The sequence below is a fragment of the Phoenix dactylifera genome, chromosome 17 (genome assembly GCF_009389715.1).
Source record: "Phoenix dactylifera cultivar Barhee BC4 chromosome 17, palm_55x_up_171113_PBpolish2nd_filt_p, whole genome shotgun sequence".
Classification (NCBI taxonomy): Eukaryota; Viridiplantae; Streptophyta; class Magnoliopsida; order Arecales; family Arecaceae; genus Phoenix; species Phoenix dactylifera.
Window position 1 is genome coordinate 9225622 of NC_052408.1, and position 21493 is coordinate 9247114.

At 38.3% G+C, this 21493-nt stretch overlaps 3 protein-coding genes across 8 annotated transcripts in view; 2 read left to right on the top strand and 1 right to left on the bottom strand.

The window, feature by feature from the left end:
- LOC103706372 (callose synthase 10) overlaps positions 1 to 5643 on the top strand; it is a 61679-nt gene extending 56036 nt beyond the window's left edge. For both annotated transcript variants that reach the window (XM_026804395.2, XM_008790448.4), the window contains 3 exons: positions 1270 to 1320; positions 1426 to 1605; positions 5072 to 5643. In XM_026804395.2, coding sequence (XP_026660196.2) covers positions 1270 to 1320; positions 1426 to 1605; positions 5072 to 5308 — 468 coding nt within the window. In that variant the 3' untranslated portion in view covers positions 5309 to 5643. The remainder of the gene's footprint in view (positions 1 to 1269; positions 1321 to 1425; positions 1606 to 5071) is intronic.
- A 3629-nt stretch (positions 5644 to 9272) lies between these two features.
- Positions 9273 to 11496, top strand: LOC103696745 (mitochondrial carnitine/acylcarnitine carrier-like protein). The gene is made up of 2 exons (XM_039114917.1): positions 9273 to 10143; positions 10747 to 11496. Exons 1-2 carry the CDS (start codon positions 9752 to 9754, stop codon positions 11246 to 11248), a joined length of 894 nt encoding a protein of 297 aa, XP_038970845.1. The 5' UTR covers positions 9273 to 9751; the 3' UTR covers positions 11249 to 11496.
- A 459-nt stretch (positions 11497 to 11955) lies between these two features.
- LOC103706371 (pyrophosphate--fructose 6-phosphate 1-phosphotransferase subunit alpha-like) overlaps positions 11956 to 21493 on the bottom strand; it is a 34440-nt gene continuing 24902 nt past the window's right edge. For all 5 annotated transcript variants that reach the window (XM_039114912.1, XM_039114916.1, XM_039114913.1 and 2 more), the window contains 7 exons: positions 19727 to 19771; positions 19568 to 19624; positions 17336 to 17440; positions 17127 to 17243; positions 14835 to 14938; positions 13015 to 13180; positions 11956 to 12438 (listed from right to left, as the gene is read on the bottom strand). In XM_039114912.1, coding sequence (XP_038970840.1) covers positions 12307 to 12438; positions 13015 to 13180; positions 14835 to 14938; positions 17127 to 17243; positions 17336 to 17440; positions 19568 to 19624; positions 19727 to 19771 — 726 coding nt within the window. In that variant the 3' untranslated portion in view covers positions 11956 to 12306. The remainder of the gene's footprint in view (positions 12439 to 13014; positions 13181 to 14834; positions 14939 to 17126; positions 17244 to 17335; positions 17441 to 19567; positions 19625 to 19726; positions 19772 to 21493) is intronic.

The window sequence follows — 21493 nt, forward strand, 5'->3', positions numbered from 1 at the left end:
ATTAATACATATATTCATATTTATCTTCGTTGGAGACTATTGATGCTTGCATGCATAAATATAAATCTCTCTCCAATATATATTTATATACATATGTACATGAATGTAGACATATATATACTGTTGCTCTACATGATTTCCTATGCTCTTGATTCATGAAATTCAGTTATGGGGCAAAAGAATGAACTTAACTACTGCCCTTTACATATGTCAAAATGGTTACACCTTAATGGATTATTGCATGTAAGCATACAATAATGTTACTTAAAGAAATAAAGTTTGAGAGATGCTGCTAAAAGTGAATCATGAGCTATGGAGGGAAACAGCCTAAGATATGTACATGATATAAGAGTAGCATCGGAATGAGACATGTATTATACTGCAATACCAAACAAGGATTTAATATTGTAAATCGTGCATGCGAAGGTAGTGGCTAACATGGTGCACATATTGTGCTGTATTGCATCTATTATGTCCTAGGAGGTGGGATATTGAAAGAAAAAAAATTGCGGGGTGGGTGGGGGTGAGCTCCTTATATGGTCTATAAGAGCCTTGAACTTGGCCATTTTTGGAACATCCTACTTGTCATCAAGTTGAGTTTCCACTCTCTATTTTCTATATTGTTACAGTATGAGGCAGTATGAGAGTTTCCCAATATAGGATGGATGGTTATTTTATCCTTGGCATGAAGAAGATTATAACGAGTAGTGTATTCACATGGTAATATAATTTTTAACAATTGCTTTTATGTATAAAGTTAGTTGCTGCCGGTTGAGTATGTAGCTTTTCATGATTTATTCTTTCTATTAGAACTAGATAGTTGAGAAACTCTACATTTTGTCTCTTGACAAGCTAAGTCATCAAGAGCATAACCTCTGTAATACCGCAGTTCATGTAACAAGTAAACTTGGCTGGAAAATCACTTTCTATTAGGCATCATGCTGATATAATCCACAGAATGAATCTATCAGTATGTTCCAGAATGTTGTTTTATTATATGCTTTATTGTTGTTCTTGATTCAAAAATCACCATCATCGGTTTAATTTGACTATGTAAAATTCCCCAAGCTGGGCCTTTGTAGGGTTTGTGTAGTTCTATGCAAAATTAGCTTCTGTTGCTGAGCATGAGTATATGATATTTTCTGTTAAAAATAACTGGTTGGCATTATTTGTAAACTGAATATATGACCACAAAAGAAAAGGCCTTAGATGCTCGACCACTTATTTTTTGTATGATTGCTAACTAATGGTTCCCCCTTTTCTCTCCAGCTTTATGGTTTTTCATGGATTGTGCTGTTTGCCATCATCGTCATATTCAAGGTTAGAATAGAATCATCATCGTTCAACTCTTTCAAAATAGTTCGTGCAGAAGTTAATATTTTGATTTCATTTTCCTTAAAAGGGTTCTCTTGTGTGATCATGCAGATCTTTACCTTAAGTCCGAAAAAGACCGATATCCAGCTCTTTCTACGATTTGCACAGGGCATCTTTGCCATAGGACTCATTGCTGCCCTTGTCGTAGTTGTTGCAGTTACAAACTTGACAATTCCTGACTTGTTTGCAAGTTTGCTGGCATTTATTGCCACTGGATGGGCCATCTTATGTGTAAGTTCACAACTGTTACTTATTGGTTGCAGTTTCTAATATAGTGGCTGGAGGTCTTTTTCCCCTTTACATAAAATTATACATCTTTTATATAATGATTAAAGGTTTTGCATTTCCTGGTAGTAACTTTAGGTGGACATTTGCCCCAATTGTGGAGATCTGTTTTGCTAGTGTTATGCCTTTTGGATCAAGGTTTAACGAACCGGCTCGTACAGACCAGTTCAAGCCGTATCGGACCGGTCCGGCCTGTAATCGGTATAGTAGAGCTGTGGAAACCGGTACGGGCCGAACCCAGCCGGAGCTGGGGAAGACGAAGAGAGGAGAGAGAGAGAGAGCGGGGAAGATAGGGAGAGAGGAGAGGCCTCCGCCGCCTGCAAAGGGCCACCAGGGGCTGGTGGAGGCTGCTGGGGGGCGGGGGAGCCCGCGGGGGCGCGGCGGAAGCTGAGGCCGCGGCCGCGTCCCTTGTTTCTTTCACTTAAAAATCCTAATTTTATTTTTGCGTCTGCGTCAGAAATAGGGGACGCGGCCTCGGCCTCCGCTACGCCCCCGTGGGCTCTGCTGCCCCTCGCGGCCCTCGGCGGGCGGCCTCTCCTCTCCTCCCTCCCTCCCTCCCTCCCTCCCCTGCTCGCTCTCTCGTTCTCTTCTTCTTCCCCGGCTCCGGCAGGAAAGAGTGTTTCGGTTCGGTATCGATTTAAATCGGTCTAAACCGGAACCGTACCGGTCCGGTAGGCGACCGGTACGCCTACCGGTATTGGTACGGCGAACCTTGCTTTTGATACTTCAATTTATGTAAGAATGTTCAATAGATAGGATGTTTGCAATCACTGCCACCGCCGGATTGATTCAATTGGTATAACAACTTATTTATTAGAAGTCCTTGTTCAGATGATGAACTCCTTGAACTAAGAATGTTTGGTTGCCTACAATTTCCCTATTCTGTGATGGAATTTGCTGTTGCAAGTAGAAACATCGCGAGGCTACTTGCAGGTGTCTGTTTAATTTGTCTGCACGTGCAGTTGCACGCACTACTATTTTCTTTTTGGATGAGTACAATTGACAGCTATGAGTAACATTGTCGTGTTTGGTTATCTTGAAAAAGATGTGGTTTTGATGGGTGAATAATTTTTTATTGTTAATACAAAATGTAACTTTATGCAACTTGCAACTAGAACAGCATCAAATACTATATATGTGTATTAATAATTAAAATGCAATTAGGTTGCTGGAAATTAGTGAATTGGTACCGAAGTTACAGTACATTCAAGATGAACTTTTCTACCACCTATAGTTTGACAAATGAGCAAAGAAAGAATATGTTCACAGCAATGTCCATGTTCTTAACCTTGAATCATAGTCCTTGCCTCAATGCTATGTGAAGTATTAGGTGTTTCTTAGTGTTTTTTATGTGAGATTCTTTAGAGACTGAGTTTTATGACATTTCGTGCTAGGATTTTAGGTTTTGGCAGCTTTTGGATAAAATGAAATTTATGAACCTTAGGGGACGTTTGGCAAAATCCTGCCAAGTTCATCAAGATGCATGGAGAGTTCTCCATGCGAGGGGGAAGGAAAGGGGAGGGAGAGAGCAGGGGTTCTCAGGCCCAATTCCAGTGGGGAAAATGCTACTTTAGATCTTTTTTGGTTTAATCATGCGAGGATCGGCTCCGGTGATCCCTGTGCTCTCCTGCTTCCTCCCTGCCTCTCTCCCACCCCTGTGCGCTATTTCCGAATTATCCTATTTGATCCTGCTGGAACTTCACAAACAGGCCTTCATGATTTTAGAAATTCTTAGGATTTAATAGTTGAAATTTTGACCCAACTCAAGAGAAAAAATTGAAATTTGAACTGAAACTGAGAAATGAACTTTTTATTCTTAATAAATTTGAATTTTTGGGTATCATTGTTGGACTCAAATTGGGGGTTGCTCCATATTTGCATGTAATACCTTAAATGGTATTTATGTAAAATAATTTTGTATTCCGTAATCTGCTTATCAATTAGTAGATTGCCTGCTCCCTAGTTGTTTCCACCTTTAAATGGTGGAAAACACCAAAGAGAAAGGGTTTGAAATTTACGTATTGCTGCCAGGTGGTATGAGCCTTTTTGGCCTTGGTCAGTGCCAATCAAAGTGCAAGGATCATTATGAACTTAAAAGGTCCTCCTCCTAGGGGTTGGGTAAAGCGTTGTCTTGCATCCTATTATCAGGTTTTGTTTCTTTTCGCATCCTATGTTGCAGTCATTGTATGCCTTCATATTCCTTGCCTTCTGGTTTTATATTTAAAACCTTGGATTGAGCATGAGGGTTTTCAATACAGCTTTTCAGAAATACTTCATATGATTGATCCCAAGAAATTTCACTCATGCTGAAGCAAAACATGCTATCAGGTGTCACTGACTAGGTTGGTCTATACTATGAAGCATTAGTTAAATGTTATACCTGAAGGATTAAAAGCAAGTTTTAGTGCAAAGAGCTATGCATATATATCATGTAGGCTATTTGCAGTTGCGCTACAAATTTTGGATTCGTCATTCTACCAATGAATGAAAGGATGTTCTCTTTATGAAGATCTTCAAGGAGTTTTATGTTGAGGAAGATGTTAATGGTTGAGGAGTACAAGATTTATAATTTGAAAAAGTCAATTCATGGGCTCGAGCTGTTCTCCAAAGCTTCATTTGAGTTCTAAACAAAGTTTATTATTTGGTATTTATCTGATGGGGCTACTTTACTACAATTTCCAATTGTCCATGATGCATCTCCTGGGATGTTGAAAATTTATTAATGTTCATGGATCTCAGAGTTTATCATGATAATTCTTTAGACGTATCTGAGCAACAATAGTGGGTCTTCAATCCAAGTCATAAACTCGTAATTATGGCTAAGACATGTTGTAAGTCTCTTGCTGGTTGATTCCATTAGAAAAAACTTCGTCTATGGGGACATCAACAATGTCTGTTTCTGATAATAAAAAAAAGAGAGGCGATGCATGCATCGCAAACAAACAGCTGCCTCTTGTTCTCTTTTCTCACAATTATCTAATCTGTTTTTTTTGCCTCTCTCCATGTTCCAGTTATTTCAGTTTTGATCTACCGCCATCATTTTTTCTTTTGTTGTTTCAATCTTCTTGGATTTATTGTAGATTTATCATGAGCAGGATGGTAAGCACAGATCAGACCGATTTTTGCCCTTTTGAGGGTTTGAGATGAATGCTTGTTATAAATGCAGTAATGAGACCTCGAGCCAATGCAGGACTCACTAATTGCTATTGCCTGTGTGAAATCTCTGTGCGCTTTGTATATGCAGTAATGAGACCTGGGTTATCGCCTAATCTGGAGATGCTTTAGCCACACACTCACGGCATAGGCAACTGTAGGATGTTATATAAAAACTGATTCTTTACACTGTTATTTTGCCTTCTGTATGTTTATCATCACACTATGCAGTGCCACTAATTTTCCTTCATCTTGACAGCTTGCTATCACATGGAAAAGACTGGTAAAAAGTTTAGGATTATGGTACTCAGTGCGTGAGATTGCTCGGATGTATGATGCTGGTATGGGAATGATTATCTTTGCTCCTGTGGCTTTTCTGTCATGGTTCCCATTCGTGTCAACATTCCAGTCCCGGCTTCTATTTAACCAAGCATTCAGCCGAGGGTTGGAGATCTCCCTCATCCTTGCTGGGAACAAGGCTAATGTTCAAGCCTAAAAAGGGTGTATATGTGCTTCACCGCTGAAATTGCAGCTTCTTCTGATACTTGGCTGAAGCTAGGCCGCCGCCTCTCTTTTTTCCCGGTACAAGCGAGGCCTTCTTCCTTGTCAGGGCATGTGCGTATCTTGTTCCACTGAGCGAAAGAGGGAGGAAGATGTGATCTGTTGAACATAAATGATAGTGCTCTATTAAGTGGTCTCGTCATGTCTTAGCAATTCATAGCAGTGTACAGTTTCTGTTTGAGATGCCTACAATTTTGTTGCAAACTACTCTTGCTCTGCATATTGAGATGTCTACAATTTATTTCTGCAGTTGCTGTTTCATTTATTTCAGTACATGATCAAGAGGTATAACTAGGCCACGACCAGTGCTAAATTCGCTGCTCTTGCCGGGTGTCGACCACAATCACCAGTCTGGTATTAATTCCATTTAAACATTCTAGCTATGAGCAAATGCTGTGGGTTCGGGAAAGTATGTTCATGCCATCCATGTTCTCGTATTTGGCTTTTCTTCATTCATTCTGGATTCGTGGTTGCTCCTGGTCTCCCAACTTCTTGGTTCATTTCCTGTCTGGTTAGTATACGGGTCTGCCAAAAAAGAGATCAGCTGAAACAAAACAAAACAAAAAAAAATAGAGGGAGAAAAGCTCTCCTGTGCTCAATATTTGCATGCGTGATACAGGGCCGGACAATTTGCTGAACGGTTCAAGGAGGTTTTGTTGCTTGTGCATCAGCTGTAGGACTTGAAAATGCATAAAATTTCCTGGTGAGTCATCAGTTATCTATTTGGGAAAATTGACAGGTTATTAAAAATATGGCAGCACCGGACGATGTATAAGAGAACAGATACGGTACGTTGCATCGGCAAATATATGCATCCTCTTTTGGTATCTCGGATGTTATAGCGGTACACCTGAGTATCCATCTGTCGTTTTGTTTGTCGCTGCCTGGGCGCACAAGCGGACTCTTGCCACTGGATCACTCACCCCCTCCATGCTTAGACCTGATCGCAACTACAAGACCAAACAATTCAATGACGGACTGTGTGATTAAATGATAGAAGATGGTACATTCACGATGCCTTTCAGTATGGAAGCCAAACTCCGAAGCTAGAGAGGTCGTCTTAGAGGAACAGGATATGAAGACCCCGGGCTAGTTAGATCGCTGTCCTCAGGTCCGGTGAATTTTGCAATCACGTTTTTCTTCTTCTTCTTTTTTTTTTCTAACAGAACACGGGACCAATCCAAATCATGGGCCATCCATCCAATGTAACAGATCGATGACAGGACTTGACTTCAAACGTTGTATCTCTCCAATCTCTCCGTACTAATAGGGAATCTCGATCCATGCTTGTGAGGACCGTGGTCGTCGTCGGTGTGGCCCTCTATACTTCTAATTTCTCAGGACATTAGTGCTTTTTCTTTTTTTAAAAAAAAAAAAAAAAAACGGCAGATGCCAGCCCTAGGACTCCCTGAGAAAAGCTACATGTCTGCTTAAAGAGATCGAAATAGAGAGAAAGCAGTGGTTGTTTTGAATTGATGCTTGCAGCACTCTCTTCAATTTTTTGTGAGATCAGCTGATTTGGGATTGTGAGGATGTTTCCTCCTTTGAAACGCAATTGGAAAGCGGTCATACAGGGGGGATGACCACCATTCCAACGTGTCGCCGACATTCGATTTAGGAGAGAGATCCGTCCCCCACCTGCCCTGCCATCATCTCTGTCACACACGCATCTACTTAGCGATCCCAGTGGAATCCATATCAATCCGACGTCAGTGATTGAATCTCTAGACAGCATCCCATTTTTCCTTTCTTTTTTTATTTTTTTGGTCCGAAACTTCGATCTGGTCTCAGCTTCAATCCCCCCTCATAAATAAAAAATGGGGAGGCCTTTTTGGTCCAAGTTTTCCCATAATGTATTAATAGCCGCCACTCTCTCTCTCTCTCGCCGGCTCTCTCCATAACTTGTTGGGACTTCCATCCGATCTCCATAGAGAGGAAAAAAGGCGAATAACAAGAGGAAGAAGAACAAGAAAGAAAGGCCGACCAAGTGGAGGTAATGATCTTCGCTCCATTCGCCGTTTTCTTTTATAACTTAATCCCTTTTTTAGATAATGTTAAATTAGCATTCGGGGATTGGTTTTTTTAATCATTCGGTATTATAGATCGACGGATTGAGGGTCTCCTGCTGCATCAAGATTTTTATTTTGCTTTGTTCGGAGTAATTTTGATCTCGATACCTGATCTTGGATACTCGTGAAGAATGAGCCTCATTCACCTTATACTGGGCGAGTCGTTCTTCTTGCATATCTCTGTTGTCCGGCGTGGAATTGTTTGAGATGTTTTGGTGATTAATTAAAGAAATGGAACAAAACAGCAACAGAGGCAAGAAAACGGCTCCATCTTGGAGGAGATTGTATGGAGATGTATGTTTTATGGGTCCCCAGATATCAATAAATGGTGTTCTTGAGAAGATTGCTCGTAAATCCTGTCATCATGTATATGTATGTTTTATGTATTTGGATCTTTCAACTTGAAAACAATTGCTGTAATGATAATTTCTGAAGCAATTTCCTAGGCTGTTTTGTTTTTTGTTAGGTTATCTTTCTGTGTAGTAGTTTTTACGGTAGTCATTGATTTTTTTTTTTTTCAAAAACATATATTCCTTGTCTAGCATGATTCCTCTATCTGATTCCATTTTTTATATATGTGTTATTCATCCAGCTACTTGAGCCTTTGTGTCATGGGACGATGGTATCTCTTTTTTGGGGACCTATGTTGCAACAGTCATTTCCCTTTTTGTTTCTTTATTTCAAAATTTTCCATCTTTTCTACAAAATGATATTAGCATTTCTGCTTTTATTATTATCCAAATAACAACACCAAGCTCATGGATTATTAGGGTAGTCATTTCGGGATTTGTTCTTTTTCTTTCTTTTTTTTTTTGAAGTATTATTATCCTTTTACCAAGAAGAATACAGTGATTTAACAAGTGAAGCCTCTAGCTAATCATTACCTTATATTGCTTCTTCTTTTTCCTAGAATTAGTATTGAGTTCATATGCACAATTGAGGTCATATGCATCTTGGTTGGTTCCCAATGCATAATGATTTATAAGTTTAAAGCAGATCGATATCAATTGGAAGGTTTTAAGGTTCTTTAGCAACCTTGCTGCATGTTGATGAATACCTCAAACAACAATATCAGCAGACATGGAAAAACTCATTATATTATTGGGTAAAAGAAGTTAAATTATAACAAATAAGAAGGAAAAGAAATCTAATGACATACAGAATGCACCTATTTTTGATTGTCAAAGAGACTTTTAATTGTTACGATTTGACACATAATTTGCCTACCTATAGCATCCATAACATTTTCTTATGAGATCAGATTCTGTCTCAGCAAGCTTCTCATTGTTTCATATCAATTCCATTTAAATTTGCAATTTCTGAGCATATTCTTTCAGCATACAATTTCATAAATTTTGAGAATATGTAATCTAGGTCTTATCCTTGAAAAAGGCAACTTGTTACTAAAAATTTTGCCTAGTGTTGACTAACAGCTTGTAATTTGCAGGCATGCTTTCTCCTTCTCCAATTTTTAGTTTATGATATTGCAAGCATTTGGAAACCCTGACTTCCAATCGTATCTAAATTTTCTTTTACTATATCAGTTCAAAATCTATGATATATCCCAAAGGAGATACACATTCCTTTGCAATATTTTTATTTGATTGAATCAGTATGTCTATTGTCATGGATGTATGGAGTAATTCTCATGATCTCACTTCATGGAGCTGTAGCTCTTATTATTCTGGCCTTTAGTGCCTAGAATATTATCATGCATCTTTTATCCCTGCAGCTCATTATATTGCACTTTGCTTATGCTTCATAAACTTATGATACTAAAAACTTGCATGTACTTGCATACACCTTCCTGAGTAATGCATTCGACGCTGCATTCCCTTCGGGCAGGGAATAAGCAGGGTTGGAATCTCTGCAGGGGCAGGTTCCCATAACAGGCATATAGCATATAAATCATCCTTGTATGAAATACTGATTTCAGTTGCTAATATCTTGTTATATTGTTTTTCATGATTATATGCATCAATTGATGTATAATTGATGAAGGTTGTACCATGTGTTATCAACTCATAGGTTTTAGGTTGTGAGAGCGGTGTCAATACATGATTATGGATACTCTGACATAAAATTTCTGCAATCAAGATGAAGAGTACCAAAGTTTATTGCTTGTCTATCACATAAGGAATGGTTTTTAATATATATTAAATTCAATCAGATAATCGGTTGCCTAACCTAGTTTAAATCAAAGGATGACAAGGATTTAAGAGCACATCTGAAAGCAAGGGAGTAAAGGAAAGTGCAAAACCAACATCAGAAAACGCAGTTTGGATTTATTACTATTTTCTGTGTTACATATGGCGGAAGTAGCTAAGGACTTGGTTGCTGGAACGGTCGGAGGGGCTGCGCAATTGATTGTGGGGCACCCCTTTGATACCATAAAGGTCAAGCTTCAAAGCCAGCCTGCACCACTTCCTGGCCAACTTCCCAAGTATTCTGGTGCAATGGATGCGGTTAGACAAACAATTACTGCAGAAGGCCCAAGGGGCTTATTCAAAGGGATGGGAGCTCCACTTGCCACTGTTGCGGCTTTCAATGCTCTTCTCTTTTCTGCAAGGGGACAAATGGAGTCACTGTTGAGGTCTCAACCTGGTGCCCCACTCTCACCAAACCAGCAAATCGTATGTGGCGCTGGTGCTGGGGTTGCAGTTTCAATTCTAGCATGTCCGACTGAATTGGTGAAGTGCAGGTTAGTGATCTTGTGCTTTGATTTACAACAAAAGATAGAATTTGGTGAAAACGACAGAATGTCTATGAATAGATTGCATGTACAGTTATTTTTAATTGCAAATCTTCTCAGTTTTTTCCTGAATGAGTAATGTGATGATCTGCTACCAATGTCTTTTACTTTGGCACCTTCCAATACTTACATGTTAAGGCCTTGACTGCAGCTGGCCTACTGGGTCTTCACCATGTATTTGTATACTCTTTGAGATCGTGATAGTTATCATTGTTTTTAGTTTTTATATCATGCAGTACCAAGTTCCTAATTCCTTTGGAGTTTTAAGATTCCCCAGAGTAGTAATAACACTAACCCTTACAAATAGCATTGTTTCTTCTGGAGGCTATCCTTGTTTCGTGCCAGTCTTGTTGGGTTATTGAAGCATATATTGATTATTCTTAACGGTAATTTACTCAGAAGGCTGATAGTTAATATTGATGAGACCTGTACTCACTAGTGAGAAAGGATTCTATCATTATTGTAACCTGGTCTCTTCCACACTTGCAGACCAAGTCAATAGAAGCTGGTACAAATCTTTGATACTCTACTTTCACTGGTATTGTAAAACAGGTTGCAAGCCCAAAGTGCCTTAGCTGAATCTGCCTCTTCTGCTGGGGTAGTAAAATATGGAGGTCCGATGGATGTGGCAAAACTTGTTCTTAGATCAGAAGGTGGTCTGAGAGGCCTATTTAAAGGCTTGGTTCCTACCCTGGCACGTGAAGTCCCTGGAAATGCTGTAGTATTTGGTGTCTATGAAGCCCTGAAGCAGTCCTTTGCTGGGGGAAGAGACACTTCAGGACTCGGAAGGGGCTCTCTGATCGTTGCCGGAGGCCTCGCTGGAGCATCCTTCTGGCTCACCGTCTATCCGACGGATGTGGTGAAGAGTGTGATTCAGGTGGATGACTACCACAATCCAAGGTATTCTGGATCCATTGATGCCTTCAAGAAGATTTTGGCATCAGAGGGGGTCAGGGGCCTTTATAAAGGATTTGGGCCAGCGATGGCGCGCAGTGTTCCGGCCAATGCTGCCTGTTTCTTGGTCTATGAGGTGACAAAATCTAGTCTAGGCTGATGTGGTGGGTTGCATGCTAAAATTTTCCTCTCCAGTTCAGCTATTTTCTCCAGATTTTCTGGCAAAAATTGTGCTGTTCTTTTTCTGTTTACTTTGCTGAGTTCATAAAACCAATCTCTGCCATCGAAATACAACATTCACGATGATGCAGAAAACATGATTCATCGGATAAATGTTTTCTCCTGTCACAATATTTTAAACAAGGGCAAGTTCGCTCGTTCAATATATGCTTCTTTTTTTTCAGTTCATATACTATTTACATAAGTTGGATCAGATTCACCATTTCTCAAGCAACTTTACTTGGATTAACCATAAACCTTGCCAGAGAGAATCCACTTTAGAATATATATTGCATGCACAAAACAATCTTCAGTGCAGTTATAAATAGACTTAGCCAGCCTCTCTATGCTGTGTGTGCACGGTGCAGTTATAACCCAGAGTATTTTGAATAAAGCCTTTTGGAAGCAGTGAAGAATCAGTGATGGATGATTGCTACTGTTGACTTTCACAACCTATTTTTGTCAAACAGAGCATTGACCAAATGTGATTGTTCCTCAAAGTTGATAATTCTTGCTTCTTGACTGGAAAATCACTCAAGTTTGCAAGGTTGTTGCATGAGAATAACGCACTAATAACTGTTCCCCACAACTAGTTTCTTTCGAAAGATATGCATCTTAAGAAAACTGCTAGATATGCACATACAAAAGTAGTTTAAGTATAGGTATGATTTCCGAATTAAAGCTTTACTTGTGACAGGCTTCAAAGCAGGTGATCACGAGAAATAATTTCATGATAGACATGAACAGAGGCTCTGCCCTTGTTGTTGAATCAGGTTGAGGTTCAAAATGTTACTACATCAAGATAATTGTTTTAACACAAAACTAAACCCATTAATAGTAACAAAAGTGCTCCACAGCAGATGGATAAATACCAATATGAGGAATTAAACCCTGCATCTTGACCCGCCAATTTTCAAATTCAGGCTACCATTCAGCATGAAGTCTAATTTTCAAAGTTCTCATAGGCTCCATGGTATATTAGCTGACATTTTTCTACGACTAGACATGTCCTGTGATGCTGCCTTTTACAGCAGGAGACATAAGGGTGAGGATCTCAAGGACAGAGGCCATAGAACTCAAGGCAGCCTTCAATACCTCTTGTGAGCAACCAGGTTTAACTATTGTTCTCACCTGCAGCCAAACAAAAAAAAAATTAAGTGCAAAGTAATTACTAACATCATTATTTTGTTTGCTAATGTATTAAAAATACCATCTAAGGCCCTTTAGTCAAAGATCATAGCAGCACATAGAAGACTATCGAGCTACTCTGCTCTTCCTCAAATACTGCAAATCAAAAGCCACTAAGTATATGCAAGTTGCAGCCCTGAACTACTACCAATTACACAATGACGCTGATTCTCTACAACACCAGTCTCTTGATGACAATATGATGGAACAGTTTCTCCAAAACTACCATCTAATTCATCCAAACAATCTCTTATCAGGAATAATCTGAAAGTGGTCACATTGAAGGATAAGTAATTCCGGCTGAAATAGATGGTGCATTTCATCATGGAGGCCAAGGGGGCAATCTAGGGCATCAAAGACTTTCACTTCTGATTCTCAAACAAGATACATTTCTTCCAAATCATTGTAAAGATTGATCTAAAAGTATGACTGTCGACTGTATTTGTGATAGACATATGAGATGTCGTTTAAGGTGAGGAGAAAGGGATGAGTTCTACAAGAGAAGCTTTCTGAATATACCTGCTCAAGGTAAGCTTGCAACTCCTTGACCCTCCCCATGTAATCCTGGTCCTCTACGCTCAGGCATATGGTCTTGTTGTCAGAACCCGATCCTATATATTGAATGGGCCCTGGATTGGAGTAAAGATCATCCATCAAGAATTTTTCAGCATCACGAAGCAGCAACCTGTGAACAGCAAAGCCAACAAACTCTTTCAAATTGTGATAATTATGTTTAAATAATTTAATGTTAAAATGTTTACCAGCAGTATCTATATATTTCCTGGAGAAATCTCTGCCATATAAGTCAAATATGTTATATATTTCATTGTGAATAATAGTCCAAGACAAAAAGTTTGAGTTGTTGGTTGTCTTGGCTGGAAAGTTGAACTAATGTTCCGTTTTCTGCTAATGACAGAAAGTTTTCCTTCCATGCAGCATGCATATCTTGCCTCTTTAACATAAGAATAGGAAAGCACTTTCTAAGGATTTACTTGTTTCGAGGAGTACAATCATTGGCAAGGTCCGCAATCTCGGTACCGGGTACTTTATCGATACCTTATCGGTTCGGTATGGTACGATACGGTCCGACACACCTCTGTACCGCTCTAACCATTTTTCTCAATATTTATCTCGGTACAGACAGATATACACCTCGCTACGCCTCGGTACAAGTCGGTACACCTCAGTACGAGGCAATATATCTCAGTACGGGAAGTACAGGGCTTATACTGACTTAAAGGTATGTTTTGTATCGATTTTCTTTTGGTACGGTATGGTATGCCTCGTACTGGGCGGTACGGCAGACTATAATCACTGGGTTATAGTGCAGTTTGCACTTTCCAAGACATGCTGAATAGATATATTTCATGAAACCATTTTTAAGTTTGGATAAGGTAATAAGGAGCAAGAGTTCTAGAAAATCATTCAGCAAACCAAGTCAGTTTAATTAATTATCTTACATAATTACGAAGATGAAGCAAATGACAAACTCACGTAACACCTATAGGGGTAGAGAGAGATTTAGAAAATACGTTAGGGAAAGAAAATGACATAGTCCGTATGCAAGGAATATCTACTAATGAAGGCTTTTCTTTTTTGCTTAGGCACCTCAAGAAAAAAAACAGTGAGGAGATATACATTTTAGTGGATAAAGCATATCATGGAACCATAAGAAGGTAAATTGTAGGAAACAAAGTTGTGAAAAGGTTGTTTTAGAATCACATTAGTCTGTTCCAGTAATCATGACAAGATCGGTTATTGAGCTGTTATGGCCCTATGCCAGGAATGAGGCCTAAACGATTCTACTATTCAACATAGAATTATCAAGTGTTGATACTGCAGAGGAGGACACAGCTGAGTAATGTAAATTTTGGATGGTACAGTGTTATGACATAAGAATGGCAAAAGGCTTAAAATTGGAACTATAAGGTACAAAGAATATAAATAAGCAGAACATGAATAGCAGGCCTCTCCATTTTATTTGGTGTTTAATTGGTGAATCAAACCATTAATTTCTATCCACAGTCAAGTCCTACTTCCAACCAAAGTTTTTTTCAGTCTCCTGCTCCTTCAACTGACCCTTTGATCAGCCTAGCATTTACATGATATATCCCTCTGAAAGTGAAATGCCTCTTTATACTAAGAGTTTAAAGTAGAATTGCAACGACCACAACTTTACAAAATTGAGTAAAATATAAATCACAAGATTGATAGGTTTGACTAAACTTCGACGTGGACAATAATGGTTAGATTTCAAATGAAGCTCACTTACAAAGTAGGATGTGTGCACCAAGTACAGCAATATTCTAATGATGTTATCAAAGAAAATAACTACTTACTCGTATGGTTTTCCCTTTAAATCCACTGCCACTGGATGAATCAATGGTTTGCCAATCAAAGAAGACCCGGGCCCACGCAGCAGCCTCCTTACAGTCATCATAGCCTGTCAATCGAACATTTAAAATGCCTGAAAGTTTAATGTATGCCAGCTGATCATGTTCTTGTTCATGCCAAAGTTGTGCACTTGAGAAGCAAGTAGTCAAAGATACATCCAAGTTGTCAGTTTTTTCTGAATGTATTACAGAATCAGAATCTAATTTTTAATATACCGAAAAGGTAACATTAGGAGCATAAATATTTCAATTGAAATGTTAAATGGAAGTAGTAGTGTAAATTTGAATTGGTTGGGTGGGTTGCTGCAAATGAAGACAGCACTATAGGAAGACATGCATCAAGTTATTTGCTTAATTTAAAAATTAATTAAAAGTAACAAGCTAGTATGGATCACTGGTCAAGCAAATGTCCATGTACTCGTCAGGCAACAAAAACATACTAAAGTCCAAAAACTGCTGGTTAAAGAAATAAATTATAAGCATTTAAGAGGTCTAAACAAAACTGATGGAGATCAGTGTGAGGACAAGTTCAGTACATAGGTAAACGTCAGCCAGAAATACAGCCAACAAGGTACCATCTAGGAAGCACGTCCTTCAAATCGCATGATTTCCGTATCGAATACCAATGCTTAATAAATACTTCTTAGATTCATGTATAATACTTATGTTAAGAATTCAATTGTTTCAAATTAAAAAGATGCTCTGAATACTTACTAGATCGCTCGAGATCATGGTACACCGTACCGGCCCGAACTAAGCGATCCAGGACATACTATACCATATTGGTTTGGTACTGGTACCCGGTATGGATGGGGTACCAACATTCAGTATGCCAAAAAAATTCTATATCGTATCGTACTGACATTGTGCTAATGTAGCACCGGTACAGGATCCAGTACCGAGACAATGATCCTTGCTTGAGACACTCTCATGAGACCTCCAAAAAATGAAGGGGAGTGCATTCTCTTTCTTTTTAAAATATTAATCTTTTAAAGGTAAATGGTCAATTTCGGGATTTATGGTATTAATATTAAAATGTGAAGTACAAATTTGGGTCTATGGATTTGAGTGATGACTAAATAATGAGCTTGTAAAAGTTGTTACTATCGTATAAAATAAGAATTATGTTATTTCACTCGGGTTTTCTTTTCAAGAAAAGACAGCATACTTGATTTATATATTTGTATGTGTATAGTTATGCATGTATTTATTTATTTATATATATATATATATATATATATATATATAATATATATAGATATATCTGTTGACATACCCTAGCTGTATTCAATCCTCCTTTCCAAGATATTGTCGTATCAGAATTTCTGTATCATGCTGTCTCCGTATCTCATATCCATCTCCATGCATCATAGGGTGTTAGACCGTATGATAACTATCTCTAGTAGCCATTCGTACCAAAACTGTCGCACCCCAAACCCATCTCATGAGTTGACAGGTGACACGGCAGCACATTTTATTGCAAAGCCTTCTGGATGAATAACAAATTTTCAAAATATAGCTCATCTTTTTCCAGGATGGAACAATTAACTATGGTATTATCAAATAACATCATAGGAAATAGTCCAATACACATTTATTGATCATCTAGTGGTATCAGAAACTGCTATTTCTTCTTTCATCTCTCACTAGCGGACCCAGCTTTAGTCAAATACTATGCATCCTGAGTCTCTGAAAAGAAGGGTATGCATAGGACTTCTATTGAAGTAGTGTAAGTGTGTAACTCATCTCATTATATTTCCTGCCTCCAAAACCAATCAACATTAAAAAATCTGATCACTTAAAAGTTGATTCATACTGGTCAACAAAAAAGAAAGTTCTTTTACTTTTGAAAATGCGTGATTATTTTGAATTCATTAGCATTTCCTCTATTGAAAGTTTATAAAGAATTAGCTGATATTTCAGACTTGTTGTTCTTTCTAAGATTACAGGCTGGGATGCTCCATGCTAGAAAAGAAGGTTCATCACTGTCATGATACATCTGGTGTTAGTAAATTTATTGGCCAGATATTTCTATATTCAAAGATATAAAAAGTTCTGCATCATGCTTCAGGTATTTCCTGCTACAAAAAAAATATATTGCATACTTCACTCAGAAGATATAATGGGCTGCCATAAGAACTGCAGAGAGCCTCCTAATTGTTAATGACAATTATGTCATGTTCAGAGCGATCATTGAGAGTATATCAATCAAAGGGGGTAAAGTTGCAATAAACTAACAGTAAATGGAGCACCACCACATCGCCACTTGTACACATCATTTTTAAGATTTGTCACTGTTGCCATGTAACCATTAAACCCAGCTGCAAGAAGATGATAGGAAACATGTCCAAGAGCCTGCATTTGAATTTAAGCCAAATGAATCAATATATAATCGAAAAATAAAAATAAAATCATCATTATATAGGTTTAACTTAGGAAACCCTTACATGTGCATAATCGCAATCAAACTTAGATGGCAGTGATCCCCGTGCTTGATATCCGAAGAAATGACAGACAGAATTGAACTTTTTACCTTTGTAAGTGCCATTTTTCTGTAAATCCCATTTCAACAAGAAAGAGGATGATTCAGCTTAGCAGAAACTGTAAAGCCATCTTGGCCTATTTCTTTCTTTCGTTTTAGGAAAAAAAAATAAAGAAAGAAAGAAAAACTCAGGAGAAGACTAAAAAATCAAAAATTAATAGAAATGGTTGACAATCAGCAATTGAGAACACATCTACAATTTGCTGCGATCAAACTATATAACTAGAGTCTTTATTTCGTAGGAATCATTGTTCAAAATTCTTCTAATAATTTTGGTAATTATCTGAGAAATTCTAGGGAACAAGACTAATATTTATATGAAGGTATACCATTGGTCTGTGTGTTCATCATACACAATTTATCCTAATTATCCTATATACATAGCTGAAAACAAAGTATATTAAAATGGCATTATAAGCAATTCAGCGTTAACAGCTATAATGTTAACAAAGCACTAGCTAGAATTCTGTTGTGTGATTCAACTGTTAGATACAGACCAAAATCCTTAAATGGCGAAATATGGTGATTTAACTCGAGTACCTTCTCAATTTACATCATCATCCCGAAGATGCCAACATTTTTCCTCTAATTTCCAGACCAGGAAAAGAAAGTGAACTAAGACATCACAAAAGTTATAAAATATTGCATTGTACCAAGTGGTCAATAGTTTGTCCTTACAGAATACCAAGGTTCTGTGGTGATCCTTTTGCTGAATCCTTAAATATCCAGCATGTCCAATGATTTGGACCATTATAGACTTCCGCTACCTTAAGATCTTCCATATATTTTACATCATGTCTAATCCAATATCCAAACAAAAAATTAGCTCGCTTGTTTCCATTATTACCACTTCCCATGAAGTGAATGTCAGTGACAATTAAAAAGGAGTTCTTTGTCTTTCTTGGTAATTAATAAGTTAAAGAATAAGTCATCTAGGATTAATCTTTCATGGTGCCTTCATAAACATTATCCTTGACAACAAAAGAAAGGAGAAAGGCAAAACTGGAGAAGACTTCTCTTCATCACATTTTAAGATAGAACATCTCTGAAGTGATGAAACTGATCTTTAAAATGGCACGATTACATATAACTAATTATGCAAAAGCACAAAAAGTCGAATTAAACTTGTGGAACTTGAACAAAATCTCCTGGTTATTTGCACGCTTCCCATGCCAAATTAAAGAATCAATGTATATTACCTTACACACCTTGGTCGTTAGGATGGGAAGAGTTACCAATGTGAAACAACTACGAAGATCATGAGTAGGAAGAGGAACACAAAAAATGGAGGACCAACTAATGAGAAGGACCAAATGAAGAGAAATATAATGTTGCTTATATTCAAACATCACATGGAATGGCTATGGACAACAAGTGGTGGTTTTAGAAAGGATTTTATACCATACTTTCATGATCCTCACTTGAGTTACAGATCCTATCTTGTGTGGTTGTATAATTCTATGTATGACCTAGCGCTGAAGTAAATCAATCCATTTAGTGTAGCATATTAATTTATAAGCTTTTGAATAGCGATATGTACCAACAATTCCAATGATTAATTAAATTAAACAAATTTACTATGTCATATTAATAACTTTTGCTGCTTTTACAGTGTTATTGCGATGTATGACTTTTCTGGTGATTATCATCCAAATAATAATACATGATCAACAGGATCCATGCTATGTAGCGAAATTTTATGTGTCAACCATTTTTATGTTCAAGATATGTCCGTTATTGATTCTAAAGCCCTTAGAAATATGGATTAGGAGAACATAGGTTTATGATGTGTCTCCGTAATGATTTTTTATTTCGCCATCTTCTGTGCTTGTGTTAACCATTGAACAATAAGATGCATTTCTTCTGAATTGACCAATACTGGACATGGATTTAACCAGCTATATCTTCATAATATCAGTTCAGTAATCTCAATTGTGAACTGCAACTGTTTTAATTTAGGCATGTAAAATTATTGAAACATCATGATTTGATAAAAAGTTAAGATGCTAAAACCAGTTGAACAAGCAAGGCATATGCTATATATACCAGATAGATCCATATAATACTGATGGTGCATAATCAAGGTGGGAGTTTAACCAGAACAATCCCTCGCATAACTAACTAATTTTCAACTTACAGTTCGTGTTTCCATCTCTGTCTCCACTAGTTGAGCTAAAAGCTTTTCTGTTTCAATCTGTATCAGTAATAGAATTTGAATAGTCAATTACCATGATTCTTGAATGCAATTATAAGAATGAAAGTTAATGGCATCATAGAAGAAATTCTTGCTACGTACCTGGGATAACTGTGCAGATTCATCAGACTCAGGGGAAAGAAGAAGCTGCATCATGAACACTTTCTTTAAGAGGAATGTGAGAATATATGGCATTAAGATTAAGGAATTATAATCTATATAAGGCCTTAAATAATATGTGAATATGCAAATAGTTGTGATTCTTTAATTGGCCTAATCAACTGTAACTCAAAACAACTTCAACATGATAAATGTCACCAGTATCCTCTCTTATTTGACATCTCAAGTGACTAAAATCATCATTAACTTCTCCAAGAGCTAGCTGGCTTCATGAAATCATTCATCAGAAAAAACCTTTGATGTATATTAGTTTACTAATGCAGTTGTTTTCTTAAAGAAAGCCTACACTAAATAGTTTTGAGCAATGCAAGTCCAAGACAGATTCCATAGAGCCTCTCCAGTTATTGCTGAAGGTGATGTGTGGAGAATATGATGGGCTATGCTCATATGTGGAATCCAAATTTTAGCCTCTATTGTCCTAATTTTTTTCACCCCTATATTCTAGTGCCTTTATGCTTTTATCTGAAACTTCCTTCAATCCAAAGAATAAAAAGCAAGTAGATTATATAGACTGTACCATGTGCCTTTATGCTTTTAAAGGTCCGAAGTGAAACAAGTAGATTATATAGACTGTACCATGTGCACAATCTGTTTTATCTAAAACTCAACTCAACTAAGTCTTAATTCCAAACTAGTTGGGGTCAGCTACATAAATCCTTGTCCTCCATTCTGCTCTGTTTAGAGCCACAATTTCTGAAAAAATGTAATGATATCATATCCTTTCTAACCACTTCATGCCATGTGATTTTTGGTTTGTTTTTGTAATAACCCTGAAAAAAATAAAAATTGGGGCTCGTAGGCCAGCCCGAAGGGGACCAGGCCTAGCCCGACCCATGACCAGCCAGCCCCGTGGGCTTGTGGGCCAACCGAAGAGGGGCCAGGCCTAGCCCGATTGTGCACTGTGGCACAGTCCAGGCGGGGAAGAAGACTCCCATTGGAGTCTCCTCGATCCGGCAAAGAAGGTGGCTACCCAAGGGCAATCCGAGTTCAAATCGAACTCGTAGATCTTGCCTATGTAATCCCCTTTCTCTCGTCCAATTTTCTCCACCCAAATCGCTGGAAATCGCCGCCGACTCCCAAGCTCCTCTTCCGAGTCCTTCCTTGATTCATCGCCGGAGAGTAGCCGGAGCGCCACGCCGGACCAAGGTAAGGCTCCTCCATCTCCTTCTATTTCTTCTTTGTTATTTTCGGCCTTGTTCGCCGTGATTGGAGTCGGTGCATCACCAGAAAATCACCGAAATAGGGTGCCCTATTTCGGTCCTCATCCCTCTTGTTCCACTGCCGCCGGCCTCCGGTTTGGCCGGAGCTGTGGCCGCCAAGTGGGGGTCGGGCCGCCATGGCCGCCTCCCCTTGGACCTATGAAGGGGAAGGGAGGAGGCAGCCTATCGTGAAGAGAGGAGAGAAGGTTTCCCTCTCTTCTTCCCTCTTCTCTTCTTCCCCTACTCTCTCTCTCCTCTCTTTTGGTTTCTCTTTTCTTGTTGGGACTTTATCTCTCTATTGAACTTTCTCTCTCTATGGGACTTTCTCTATCTGAATTTTCTCTCTCTACTAGATTTTCTCTCTACAAAACTTTCTCTCTCTTCTTGAAGTATTTCTCTCTCTAGATTCTCTCTCTAGTTGGGGTTTTGCTCTTTTTAGTTTGATCAGGAGAGATCATTGTTTGTAAGGACTGCTGGATAGTTCTGGGTC